The 15,279-nt window shown below is 36.6% G+C and overlaps 1 protein-coding gene across 1 annotated transcript; it reads left to right on the top strand.

Annotated features, from left to right (window-relative positions):
- Window positions 1-975: 975 nt before the first annotated feature.
- Window positions 976-9,269, top strand: LOC134740535 (integrin beta pat-3-like). The gene is made up of 8 exons (XM_063673046.1): window positions 976-1,175; window positions 2,063-2,460; window positions 3,155-3,659; window positions 3,737-4,062; window positions 4,902-5,012; window positions 5,598-5,823; window positions 7,165-7,558; window positions 9,012-9,269. Exons 1-8 carry the CDS (start codon window positions 1,047-1,049, stop codon window positions 9,230-9,232), a joined length of 2,310 nt encoding a protein of 769 aa, XP_063529116.1. The 5' UTR covers window positions 976-1,046; the 3' UTR covers window positions 9,233-9,269.
- The last annotated feature ends 6,010 nt before the right edge of the window (window positions 9,270-15,279 follow it).

Below are 15,279 nucleotides of genomic sequence, written 5' to 3' on the forward strand. Positions count from 1 at the left end.
TACTATTTTATTGCGCAATAAAGAGGGCCACTGACTATCAGTCCGCCGGACGATATCAGCCTGTCATTTAGAAGAAAAATTTGGCAGTTCCGAACAACTGGCAGGCCGATATCGTCCGGCGGATTGATAGTTAGTGGGCCCCTTTAAGTTTGAAATTAATATAATCAAATTAGGTGCTACTTCATCCCAATTTAAGTAAACCGGTGGCAACAGGGTTTGCTAGGACACACCGATACTATTTCGTACGGGGGTTCGTATTGTTACGTAAATAACATACCTACGTGCGTTGGAATTAGGGTGGTCCTTACAGTGTTAGGTGTAAAATAAATGATTAACAGGACAATACAGCTTGTTTGCCCTTAACTACATGTTAATATTGGTATGAGGAAACTACTAATATCGTTTTTTCCCCTTTAGCTACAGGGTTTACATTATTTTAAATTAATATTATAATAAATATTTAGTTACAATATTAAAATAAAGATCGACCTAGCCCCTAAATAGGAGAAGTTTTATACATAGAAAACAAATATTCGTGATAAACATACAAATAAGTGCCCTTACAGGGATTCGAAACTAGGACCTCTAGCTTCGTAAGCAGGATCGTAGTAGTGACTAGTGAGTATGAGCATTATGAGTATGAGTACCTACTACTTATACTACCTACGGCTACCACTCGGCTACCACAACTTTGACAGTGACATATTCGCTAACGTCTGCACAACTTACTTTTTAATATACATCTTGCTCTCAATAATGTGACGACTACTAGCGAGATGCATAGAAATAGGTTACACACATAGTAAGATTTGGACTTCAGTCATAATCGAATAAAACCTAACAGGAGATGAAGCCATACTTAAAATTACAGTTATAGATTAGGTGCAGGAAAATGACCCTATTGCGCTGATGTCACCGATGTATACAAATACTTAGTTACTTATAAATGTAAGAAATTATCCTCCCAACAGAGACACAAACGGTTTGTAATTACCTGAATTCGGTCATGTTGCTGATACTTCAGTAATTATCATTAATTCTTTACCATGTCCATTATACTTAAAGTAACATTGGCGATATTGATATATTGCGTGAATTGTGAAGCGGCGAAGTGTGATGGTAAAACTTGTGCACAATGTATAGCTGAATCAGTTGACTGCGCATGGTGTCCTGCTGTAAGTAACTCTTAATAAGGCTCGAATATTGTAAATTGACGAAAATTATATAGTCTTTCTATATAACCTTTAACTTCGTCTACATTACCTACTACGCCATACATACCCTGGTATGAACAATTACTAATTAACCACTTAGATAGTTGGCAGTCCTCGACTGTGCTCCAGAAACTTCCTGCCTCGCGCAGCTAAACTGTGGAATGAAGTGTCGCCGCAAGTATTTCCGGACCGATACGACCTTAAAACCTTCAAGAAAAGAGCGTACTCCCATTTTAAATCCTGGCAACGCACTTGCAACCTCTCTGGTGTCCTTTAGCGAAGGTTATTGCTTACCATCATGCGGTTCGTCTGCTTGTTTGCCTCCTATATCATAAAAATACATTTTCCCGACCAAATGCATTTGCCCCATTATTAAATTCGCTGTATTTTTTTAACTATGGTATCTGTAGCTACATTAATTACAGACATAGATATTATACCTTATACTATTGTAAGTACAGTTTCAGAGCAATCTAGCTAGTCGTTTTAAAATGAGAGCGGAACTACGTTTGTATGGAGAACCGAGCTTGCGCTTTATGAAAACCATTGGTAGTCACTAGTCAGTAGTCATGTTTCTACAAATCGGACAATGCTTGGCATGGTAGACAATTTTGAGCAAGTTTACGGTATTGAAAACTGTATACGGTATGGTACGGTATTTTAAGCTGAGCTAAACGAAAAGTTAATAACATCTTTATTTGACAAATGATCGAGTAACGAATGTATTGAAATATTCATTTCATATATTACTATATTATAGGTAAGATATAAATGTGGCGCGCTTCTGTGTGGTTACAGTGAAGCGCCTAATACTTATATTATGTTGACTACTGTTTATAAAATTTCAGGCAGATCATATCGGGCCAAGATGCCAATCAAACAATACGATAAACCCCTCCTGGTGTAGTGAAAACGTGCATAGCCCGATACATAACAAACCCAAAGAGGTTTTGAGGAATGACCGCATCACACCAGACCCAAAAAAGGTGGTTCAGCTAGCTCCTCAGGAACTTAAAATATCAATTCGACCTGGACAGACAGAACAATTCACGATCGATTACAAACCCGCAAAGGATTATCCTTTAGACGTATATTATCTTATGGATGCTTCATATACAATGAGAAATACTATACAAATGCTAAGAAAGCAGGGGGAACAAATCTATAAAAGATTAAATCAGTTTACAAATAACGTGAGATTAGGAGTCGGCACTTTTATAGAGAAGCCGGCTTTGCCCTTTGCAGAGTAAGTATATTAACACCGCTAAGTCATTTACAATAGGGAATATTGCACGAAACTCTGCGTAGGGGGCGCCACTACCACAATCTAAAGGTCTATCGCGAAACAAGAAAAACGAAATTTCGTTATCTAGATCTCTGTCATTCTTGCGTAACTATTCGAGCGATAAAGAAGCAAATAGCGAAATTTCGGATTCGCGTTTTCCGGTAGGTCCTCTAAAAACAAACCGAATTGATGCATCAATGTTATTACCTCTGAAAACTTGTCAAAAAACTGTTAAAGGCACAGTTACTCTATGGTTTACTAAAGGGACTAGTGCTGTACTCTGGTAGCAGAAAATTGCAGTAATACCCCATATTGTGAAAAGAAAATATTATTTCCTCTAACTGCAGTAGAACCATACCTCAATTATTTAAATGTAACTTTTACAATTAACATGTAATATTAGGTACCTACATAAGTATTCATAACATAAGACCTGGAGATAGGTATTTGTTTTAGTATACGATTTAAAGCTAGCTATATAACAACATTTGTATTTTTAAGTTACCTACCGATCATTGGCACAGTTGTATACCCTTCTCATGGAGTAACTGACATACCAAGTGACGTAATTATGAAAATAAAAAAGAATTATGATTTAAAGAAGTGACAACTTTTATTTTAAAGTCTATAAAAATACTGGAAACTTTTTTTTCAGTCCCAACATCCACTATGCTTATGCTTTCAAACATCATCTTAATCTCACTACACAGAGAGACAGATTCGAGAAAGTTCTTAAAAATGTTAGGACCGGAGCTAACTATGAGGCCCCCGAAGCTGGCCTAGATGCGCTGATGCAAGTTATGGCCTGCAAAGATGAAATCGGTTGGAGAGAAAATTCCAGGAAGATCATAGTATTGTGCACCGATGCCACATACCATAGCGCGGGTGATGGAAAAATTGTCGGCGCAGCAAAACTCAATGACATGGAGTGCCATCTCAACAAAGATGGTGCTTACACTCTTGAATTAGAACAAGACTACCCCACGGTTAACCAAATACGAAAAATTGCCAAGCGTGAAAATATTATTGTTATTTTCAACGTTAAGAACCGTGTTATACCCGAATACAAGGCTTTAGCAGACAGGCTTGATATAGGGGCAGAAGTAATTGAGTTAAACGAAAATTCCAATATAACTAAAACAATTGCTGACGTATATACGGTAAGTAATCGTATTCATACAGTTTAATTCAGTTTGTTACTACCTTCTCATGTTATTTATGGTTGTTTATTTTACAGAGGAAACTAGGCAACGTTAAAATGGATGTCTCAGGACCGGAAAATGTTCTAATCACATTGACACCGGATTGTACTGTCCAAGATACCTGCGAAGTGGCGCATGCCAGTGATACCCAGATCCAAGTCACAGTCACTGCTGATTATTGCCTGAAAAAGGAAGAAAATAATACAATCACGATTAAGCCAGATGGGCTGGCCGAGACTGTAAAGATAACTATTAAAACTTTATGCGAATGCGATTGCGAGAAAAAGCCAAAACCGAACGCGATAGAGTGCAGCAATAGCGGTACTTTAGTATGTGGGATTTGTGATTGTAATCCTAACCGGTACGTAAATTTGTTTTACATGAGGAGGGCGAGCATTTTTTCCATATTATATTAATTCGACCAATTTCAAAGTTTAAAACGTTAGTGGTCCGTTTTTAGTATGTTGAGTCATGAGTGACTCAATAGAAGTATTGCATTTTTTCAATGTTTAAATCTTTCTATGTTTATCTATATTTATTTATGTACTTTACTGTAAGCGATAAAGTATTTTGTTAGTAGTTAATTAATTTAAAGATTATCGACGATTTGGACTATTTGGAGGCCCATGTAAAAAAAGAAACAGAAAAGCAACTACGTAATACTAAGAGTTCATTCGTGAAGAGTCCCACCAATCCGCTCTCGCCCTTTTCGTCAGATTGTAAAAAATTGGTAAGTAATAAATGGGCCAAAATTATTTGCTTTCTTGTTTTTTGTCCCCAAAAAATGTGACGTAGTGGAGCTTTATGTATGAGATGAAATTTAGTTTTTAATTTTTCTCATCACTACTTAGTATAAAACAAAGTCGCTTTCGGTTCTGTATGTATGTCTGTCCCTATGTATGCTTAGATCTTTAAAACTAGGCAACGGATTTTGATGCAGTTTTTTTAATAGATAGAGTGATTCAAGAGAAAGGTTTATATGTATAATTTGTAAAGGTTTTGTGTAAATTAGTTGAACTACCCGTGCGAAGCCGGGGCGGGTCGCTAGTTTAAAATATAAAGCCAGAAGGACATGCGATAGCATTCGACTTTTTTTAATTTATGTGATAGAAGACGGAAACACAAGCGTGACAAAGTCAAAAACAAGACAACGAGAATAATTTTGACCCAGGTAGGTACTCATCGTAGATAACTTCACAGATTTGGTGACACGTGCGACTGCATTGGAAGTTCTACCAAGCATTTAGACAAATGTAAAGCACACCGTGAGGACACGGTCCTATGTAGTGGTATTGACAGAGGTTCATGTAGGTAAGTTGATAATACGTTGACTTACTAATTATCAAAATAATGAAAGGAAGACTGAACAGCTTGCTTACTTTAATCCAATATACCGAACTAATTTACCGAAGCTTTAGCGAAGGTCTAGCTCCGTTTTAACTCGGGCAAAAAAAGAGCCACTGGTTTTAAGTATATACCTACTCAACCTAACTCAAACTGATGTGACATTTTGTAGTTATACATTTTTTATGCTTAAAATCTAATGATGCTTCTTGTTATAGTTGACGAAATATAATTTGCACCGATACGATATAATTTCAGTTCATTCACTTGTATGTTCATTTATGTTTAAAAGAAAAAGTGCAACATTATATGAATTATGATTACATGGAATTTGTGCTTTACTTATTACTATTTACTTAACAACACGGCACACAAAATACATTTAAAAAAAGTATTTTTTCTGAACCATTAACAGTTTGTTTTTGTTACGCCAAATTTATGATCATTGATTACATTTGGAACAAAATAGAAACAAAAACGAATTAGGTAAACTATTTTTTTTATACCTACCAAGCAAGTAAGTACTCTCTACATATTTTTATCTGTTTTCAGTTGCGGCAAATGCACCTGCAATCAATTTTACTCTGGTGATTTCTGCGAGTACGACGAAAGGGCGTGCCTCAAGGGTGCCCCAACGAAGGGAAACGACCTTCGGCTCTTGTGCTCCGGCAACGGCAAGTGCATCAAAGAGAAATGCGAGTGTTTCAAGGACTACACGGGCGACGCGTGCCAGTGCCCCCTCAAAGATGACGACTGTCGTGCCCCTTATTCTGAAGAAGTAAGTAACAAATGGTTAGGTTAGGTACAAGTTTGATAACAGGGGCTTTGTTGCTACAATTTTGTCGAGAGACCATCTGGAAAGTATAATTTCCAGCAACATATGTAATGACAATTATGTGGTGACAATGTGATGGTCAAAACCGGCCAAGTGCGAGTCGGACTCGAGTTCCAAGGGTTCCGTACATTACACAATTTAAACAATGTATTTTTTATGTGAAACGTAAGTGAAATGTCTTTAAAAACCCGTAGGGGTCGGATCAAAAACTAAGTAATTAAGTCCTAATTAAGTTCTAGTAGGTTTTCCTGTAATCTATAGATAAAGATCTATTTTGTGTATTTTTTTTCAAAATTTTAGACCCAGTATTTTCGGAGATAAAGAGGGTTAATGGTCATTTTTTGCCTATTTTCCTGAATAACTTCTAAATTGTTTATCCTAAAATAATAAAAAAATATATATTTGAGATTCTCACAATGAGCTCTTTCATTTGATATGTAACGCGATGTAGTTTGAAAAACTTTATTTTTAAATTTTCTCATTTACCCCCAAAAGTAGCCCTCGTGTTTAAAATTCATTTGTTTACGTTACATGTCCGTCTTTGGGTCATAAACTTACATATGTGTACCAAATTTCAACTTAATTGGTCTAGTAGTTTCCGAGAAAATAGGCTGTGACAGATGGACAGACAGACAGACGCACGAGTGATCCTATAAGGGTTCCGTTTTTTCCTTTTGAGGTACGGACCCCTAAAAATCGAAAAAAAACGGTAACAAAAAATTCGTTCAGGATGCTTATCATACACAGACAAGAGGTTAATGGATAATATATATACTTGCTTACTTGGCTGGCGCGATGACCCAAAATGAGTCTTGGCCTCACAAGTGCACGCCACTTTGCTCGGTCCAGACTCTGGACTCCAGAGCGATATAACGCCAGCTTTCGCCAATGCCGAGCTCACGGAGATCTGCCTTGCTTTGCCGAACGAACGTGTCTTGCCATTTCAGTCAGTCTCGGTACAAAAAGTACCCAGGTTGACTGAAGTAGCATGACAAATACGAACGTTTTCGATAAAATACGATGGAAAGCAATTATGCACTACATCTGTACATCTTTACTCATATCATAGTAGGTATATTATTTAAGTTCTATGATTTTCCTTATCATTAGGCGGTTTGTTATTGTTACGCTGTGTTTGCATTAATTTGTTAAGGCTCAGTCATATACTATCCTTAAACTGACGCAACAAAAGAAGTTTTTTTATAAGTACCTACCTAGTGAAACGCAGACATTACGAACTATACCGATTACGTACGATAACTATTTGTATCATATAATTTTCAGATTTGCTCCGGCAACGGCATATGCCAATGTGGTGAATGTAATTGTACCAGGCTAGATTCCAAAGACAACCTCTATCACGGTGCCTTCTGCGAAAACTGTCACGACTGTGATGTGAACAGGTGCAAAGAGCTACAAAAATACGTATTATGCGTGTCCACTAACGAGACAACGAAAGAAGCATGCGACGAAAAGTATAACTCAAAGAACACCTACGTTTTTTTCGTAAATAAAACAGAAATCAATACACCGAAGTATCATCTAGCAAAACGCTGCACAATACTCCGGGATGATGGAAAATCTATTATTTATAAGCACAGATATTATAGAAAGGATAAAAATTTGCACATTATCATTCAAAAGGAGTTGGAGGAACCCGACCGTGCCAATATGTGGAGTAAGAAATATTTTATTTGTATTTAGTGTACTTACTTTAAAAATATAAATACTTTAAAAATATTATTAGCGATAAGTAATTTATTTTTAAAAATGATTTATATATTTATATATGATTTATATATTTCTTTAGAAATGATTGCTAATATTGTTTTCCACCATTTTAACATTAATTATAGACATTTCAATTATAGTCATTATTGTCCTTGTTTATACATTTATGGTACCAACGCAACGAGTACCTAATAATTATTCTGTATGACGTAATAAACCTAGAGGGAATTTTCGGTAGGTAGTACCTACCTACCTAACGAATAAATTTATAGCCATTAATTTAGTAACTCTATGCTGCACAGCAATATTTACTCCAAACTGATTTCTGCAGGAAACGTCAAAGTTGGCAGATTTAAAATCATTATCTTAATAAAATTACTTTTTTGAAGCACTGCTGCACTGCATTTAAATGCAAAGGAAATATCAAATATCAAAATCACTTAAGTTTGGTATGGCAATATTTCATACCAGTGGCTTGTGGGGACTTCCGGTTCGAGGGCCATCTTGATAGTCTTGTTTTTTGCTCATCAATATAGGGTATTTGACTACTAATAATAGTCAAATTAGTTTCTTTTTCGAACTGTCAAAACGATTTTGCTACTATGGAATTTATATGAAGCACTAGCATGTGACTAGCTTTATAGTTTTATACGGGTTTTAAATTAGAAATTGTGTCTATAAATAACTGTTGTCTACGTTTCTCTGTTAATTTTTTGGTGCTTTATTTCATGCATTGGTGGTGGTGTAAAATAATACAGTCAAATATCGATAGCTTATTATACAGTAGTAGAATAATGTGGTAGTATGCAGTCAATGGAGAATTAATCTTGTAACGCGTTTAACCTCCATTTTGGAGTCAACGGCCGGTAGTCCACGTGCTACTTGTAAAGTCCAGCTTTCGCTTTACAAGAGCTAATTAAATCACCGTACACTGTCTTGTACTAACCATACAATTTTAGTCGTATTTAAAGCTCCCTAAGACCTTGACACTGGCGAAAGAGTCCCACTGGACTGAAGCCATTTAATAAGGGGTATTACTGTAATGTTGTGCCACCAGAGTGCAGCACTAGCCCATTTAGTAAACCATAGAGTAACTTACTGTGCCTTTAACAGTTTTTTGATAAGTTTTCAGAGATAATAAAATATGACATTGATGCATCAAGGCGGTTTGTTTACAGAGGACCTACCGGGAAACGCGAATCCGAAATTTTGCTATCTGCCTCTTTATGGCTGGTTTAAGTGACAGAGATGTTAGATAACGAAATTTCGATTTTCTTGTTTCGCGATAAACCGTCAGATTGTGGTAGTAGCGTCCCCTACGCAAAGTTTCGCGTAATATTCCCTATTTTAAAAGAATGAAAATGCTTGTGAGATAATTAATATTTTTTGTTTCATTACAGTCGCTATAGGCAGCGCCATTGGCGTCATAATTCTGATCGGCCTGTTGACCGCGATCATCTGGAAGGTGGCAGTAGACATGTACGACGCCAGAGAGTACAAGAGGTTCAACAAGTTGCTGGACGAGTCAGGCGACGTTGCGAACATCAACCAAATCTATAAAGAACCTACGGCTAATTTCACGAACCCCATGTTTAACAGACTGTCGCGTGTGCTACGCTAGTTTAGTTTGCCTTTTTTATAATGGACGAAACTTACCTACTACAAAATTATCATGTCTATCTCTTTCAATTGTGAATGGGTAACCTATCATCAAAGATACATTAGTGGAGTAAGATGCATAAAATCTAAGACAATTTCGTGCTTCTGACAGTTAAACGAGATGGCGCCGTGCAACTGATTGGCTATCTGGCCCCGCAATTTTGCACAGGGTGAATTTGCCAATGTCGGTTTTCTTGCTTTCTTGCTTTGCTTTCTTGTCGCACAATCAACTGGTGTCATTGCTGTCACTAGACGAGAAAAGACGGTTTATGTTTGAAAAGTACACATTATGTTTAGAAGAGTTATAGTTTTCCCCGATCGTGGCCGTTTTCCAGCCATAATAACATGAAAAAATACAAGTTTTGTCAAAAATGTAATGTAGCTATTATTTGGATGTCACGGGCAATGTCCGTTACAAGTGACACCACAATGGTTCGCAATCGGTGCCCATCAGTGTCCTTTTTCATACCAATTAAATATTATTTTCAATGTACGCTGCCATCTGTGTGTTTGACGTTGCTTGTCACTTGTCACCCTTTAAACATAACAAATTTTGCAATACATTGCGTCCTAGAATAAATTTAAAGTGTAAAAAAATCAAAACACAAGTTATTTTTAAAAGCTTCTGAACTAATGTTGATCAGTTTGAGGAGTATATTAGCCTACAGCTTAATTTATTGCTCCTGTTACAGGAAACACCCGGTATATCTGTAACCACTAGAAAAGGTAGGTTAGGTAGGTACCTCATGTAGGTGGTTAATGAGTAATTTACTTAGACGTGGCATAGCGTAACTCCTATAAGTAATAATATTTCATTAGAATATTTGCAGGTAGGTTCCATTAGGTTATAGTTTTTTGTATCTGATATTTTTATATCACTCCAATCAATAAAATTATCAATAAGATTTTATCCCCCATTATAGCATTCCTACCTCATAATAAAATTGGCTCAATAAATCCTGAATAACCTAAACTTTACGGATTTAGAAACAGACTAAAAATGCAAAAAAAAACCTTTATTGCATCCGGTTACATAAGTAGCGCAGTGATATTTTAGAAAAAGGTGGTGGAGTTTTGGTTTTGGGGTGGCTGACCATAATAATTTCGTACTTGCTTCTTACCGACCGCCTTGGTAAACGGTAGACCTAATAGTGTTCCTACTATTCCTAGTAGGTACTTACTAGTAGGTATATATTGAACAGTTTGTAACAGAGGTATAACCATGACATGCTTGGTATATTGTGTGTGATACTTGAGTTAGTAAGTAATTATTAAACCTATACGTAAGACGGTAAGACTTTGTGGTCGGATCTTATAACGCCTGACAAAATTATTACAGCATTTCATTCTAGCGATTAACTTGCAAAGAGCATTATTTTAGATTATATTACGTATTTATATTTAATTTTAATAATGAGGCTTAGAACTTCATATATTGTTATATTTTATTAAAAAAAGGTAATAAATGCATCTCTATTCGTCTCAAAACGTGTGTCTAAATTTAGATACTCGATATTTCTGTTGAAATTGATATCGCTTCTTCACCCACAATTGTATCTTAGATTAAATTAGTATCGGGTTATTGTAAAGCAAATCAAAGAACTTGAATAACAAATACAATATTATAAGTTTAAATATAAAATAATATTGTATAAAATTGCTCGACAAATGTAGTTACAAAAATCAATAATGGATGGCGCGACTGTTGACAAGCTTCTTATTACATTTGACGCCATCCCTGTCTTTCCAACAACAGGCACATAGCGCTATCCCTCACTAAGGGTGAGTTTAAAAATTAAAATTATTATTAAGCTACATTTCGGGTTATTTTCTTCTGGGATCGATACAAAATGTATATATAAATCATAAAATGTTAAAAATTATTACTTTGAAGTGCATAAAGGCGCTAAAACAGACCAATGTTCTGCATCGCGCAAGTGAAGTTTTTGAATGTCGTTGTATAAATACGTGAGCTTGTTTGGCAAAGTGGGGAGTCCGTTTCTACGCAGTAAAGCAGTGACTTGAGGGAAGAGCTGTTCTAAGTCTACCTCACTTGGTGAAGCAGTACGACTGACTCGCAGCGACGTCAACTACTGTGGACACATACAGGCTGAAACAATGCCAGGCTGAAACAATGCCACATACGGGCTGAAACAATGCCACATACGGGCTGAAACAATGCCACTAACGGAGCACACGGCTCACACGCAACAAGCTTACTACGGGTTAATCATTCCCTAAGCTACAAACGAGAATCGCAATTCACTCGGAGCATCCCCGACTCACTGGGGACTCTGAATCGCAATCAAGCAACAGTGTTTCACTGAATCAACGAGGAAACGTTCCTCAACCCCACTGTAGTAGAACATTTGACTCCCTTTTATTGATATTGCAGACCTCGATATGTCAATAAAGAATTATTTAACACATTATTTAATTTGAGTCAATATGCATTTATTTTAGAAACGTTTGACTTTTTTGCTTAACGCATAATAGACAATAAGATACCTAGGTATCAAAAGATGTTTAGATTTTTTTTTATTTAGTTAACATGTACCTATGTAATATGTATGAAGTGCCCTCCCAAAAAAATGCAGTTATTTTGTAAGTGATTAAATTTTAGCATAATTTTAATTTCTTACTTATTATTATGTAGGTACTAAAGAATCATTATCATTGTCATTTTCCCCTTGCTTGACTTGACACCGACGGATGGTTGTCAAAGGTCCCATAAAACTGGGACAAATCTGGTTTCAAGACAAAACCGGTTTTAGTGCAATTCAACCCTAGGGTCGAGTAGGTACGATTATTAGAAAGAGAATCGGGTCTCTATTATACTTGCTCTTAGTCGGGCCTGCCGGCCTAGCCAAGGTGACAATCGCTATCGCTTCGCCATCGAATCGCTTTGTGTCTCTCTATCACTCTTCCATATTAGTGTGACAGTGACAGTTGCGTTTCGTTCGCTACGTAGCGTTAGCGATTGGCATGTTGTCTACGGGGCCTGTTTCACAATGTCCAAGTAAAGTCCTGAATAAGCTACTTGCCACTTATCTGACGAATAAAGTCATCGTTGGCGTTTCACAATCTTCAATTAAGCTTAATTGGTAGATAAACATCTATACAAGTTAAAGTTAAGCTATCCAATACTTTACTCAGACTTTGTGAAACAGGCCCTTAATATGTAAAACCTCCCAACTATAGTCCAAAGCTCCCAACTGTGGTCCAAAATTAACTGTATTTTTTTTTCGTCCAGGTGTGTCTTTAACTGTATTTTTTGTAGTTCTAAGGCAAGGTGTGTTTATAAATGGAAGAAAAAACTCGGAGTAAACCAAAAGGAACTTTGGTATTGATATATTGATACTTAATTTCTATAGTTGGGAGGTTTTACGGTAGGTATAAATATTTCAAGGGTGCGTTGGCGGAGGTCCCGGATTCGAAATAGCTACCTACTTACCTATCCGTGTATCAAAAATATAAGATATGTAAAGAATACGTGGAGAAATAAAAGGCAGGCCTTTGCCCAGCAGTCGTATCAGTATGGGCTCATAATAATAATTAAAAATAATAATATAGAGAATAAGAGCGTGTCAAGGTAATTTTGAACACCTCGCCCGCTTAGCAACTTCTGCTGCTGACTGTACTGTGCATGTGTGTGGTGTGTGCTGGTGGTGTGAGGTGAGTTGTGTTGTTGGACTTGTGGGCCACAACAATAGTTATTTGTGCAACAAGAGAGGAAAGTTGGTTTTTCTTGCGAGTGTTTATTTTGAGTCCCGAGAAAGCGAACGATACTATAATTGAATCACGAGCGAAGCGAGTGATTCTAAGGTAGAATCTTGAGCGTAGCGAGGGACTCAAAAACACGAGATGTAAAATAACTTTGCTCTCGTGTTGCACACATAATTTTTCACCTCAGTAGTGAGAACATATTAAAGGTTAAAATATATTTCGAATTACACAGAATAAACGGAAAAAAAAGTATTATAATATGTACGATACGATAAGATACGATACGATACGATACGAGACCAGACCGGACCGGACCGGACCGGACCGTACCGTACCGTACCGTACCTTACCGTACCGTACCGTACCGTACCATAAAAAAAATGTAATAAAAGTATGAAGTTCGTGGCCTTCACTAAATTAAAAAGCTACATTGTTTCACTCCCTGGAGTGAGGAAAGTCGCACTTTCCTCACTCCAGGGAGTGACGAAAGTAGGCTTGTTCGAGCTGCTGAGGTGAAAAAGCCTTACTGACCTTACCTACTGTGGGATCTATCTAGATAGATCTGTGTAAAATGGTCCTATAATATTTTTAGGGTTCGTACCCAAAGGTTAAAAACGGGACCCTATTACTAAAACTCCGCTGTCTGTCTGGTTGTCCGTCTGTTACCAGGCTGTATCTCATGAACCGTGATAGCTAGACAGTTGAAATTTTTAACAGATGTAATTATGTTGCCGCTATAACAACAAATACTAAAAACAGAATAAAATTAATATTTAAGTGGGGCTCCCATACAACAAACGTGATTTTTTTGCCTTTTTTTAACCCTTCGTACGCGAGTCCGACTCGCACTTGGCCGGTATTTTTGTTTATTTACCTACTTTAAATAAGAGGATCACAATCTGTAGTCGTAGGTAGATATTGTCAAAGTGTAATTGTCAGATGATTTCAGCTGAAAACGCTTGAGACATCAAATCGCTCCGAATTCGTCATATGTGTGACAAAGAAGTAGATAATGAACGAAAGAAGAATTTTATCATCCTGAATTGGCCGAATTATTACACATTCAGTGTTAAACAAGCGACTGGACGGACGGACACAAGACTGCACATTTGAAAATATTGTTTATTATTTTAAATAAATTTATCATTAAACGTTTAGGTATATTGTTAAAATATCGGGCGACTGGCTGGACGGACTCGAGACTGAACTTTTTAATAATTTATTTTTTCTTTTATATTAATTTATCAAATCAATATGGGTTTACAATGTTTTCTTATGTTAGTGTTAGTTATAATGAACTCTACTACTGCAATGAAGTGCGATACTTGCGAGTCTTGCGACGAGTGCATCCAGTGCGGTGGGATATGGTGCGGGGATCCTCATGAGGTATGTTTACCTGACAGAATACAGACAGACAGACGCGGCGTCGGGCGGGGGACTTTATAAGTTGTAGTGATTAATATAACTGTATGTGTATGTGTACTTTGTACTGCCTATTTCTGTGCCATATTTGTGTTCTGTGTTTTGTACAATAAAGAGTTTATACCTACATACATACATACATACATAAGTATTTAAAAAATAGGAGAAAATTGACCAGTGTGTATTGGTGGCGGATGACACGTTTCTTTTTGGATTTAGGGGCTAAAGGGATAAGGCTCTACCCAAAAGCACCACTCCATAACTGCAGACTCTAGTACCTACCTATACTATAATATAATATGTATTTTCTGTATTGTATTGTGAATAAATTTAATACTACGTAACAAATGAAGGGGCGAGGCGAGCTCTGAAGCCTGCCTGCTGCAAGTTTCTTTGTAATAAAATGATGCTATTATTTTTATACTAGGCGTTATTTTCTGACCACGGTGTTGGATTTCAAATCAGAAGTAGTATATATTAGTTGGTCCGAATCCTGAAAATTCTCCATGAACTAATAATATTTAGGTATATTAGTTCGTTTGACGGATCCGATCCATATCGTATCGAGATCTAATTTTTGGTGTTATTTCGTTTATAGTGTCAAATGTGACGTCACTTTTGACGCAAAACAATATCGCAGCAAATCATCGAAAACCCATTATGGCCATTATTTTAATTAATTACTTTTTGCCCTTTTTTTAAGCTTGTGTAAATGTGTGTTTGCCAGTGGGCATATAAGTAAATGTAATGTAATGTAATGTTTATGTGTTACTTTTAACGCCAAAGTGGAGCGATCATCCATCTTGCATTTACATACTTATTATCCATATCGTATCGAGATATAATTTTTGACGTTCATTA

Source organism: Cydia strobilella, chromosome 4, assembly GCF_947568885.1.
Source record: "Cydia strobilella chromosome 4, ilCydStro3.1, whole genome shotgun sequence".
Lineage (NCBI taxonomy): Eukaryota > Metazoa > Arthropoda > Insecta > Lepidoptera > Tortricidae > Cydia > Cydia strobilella.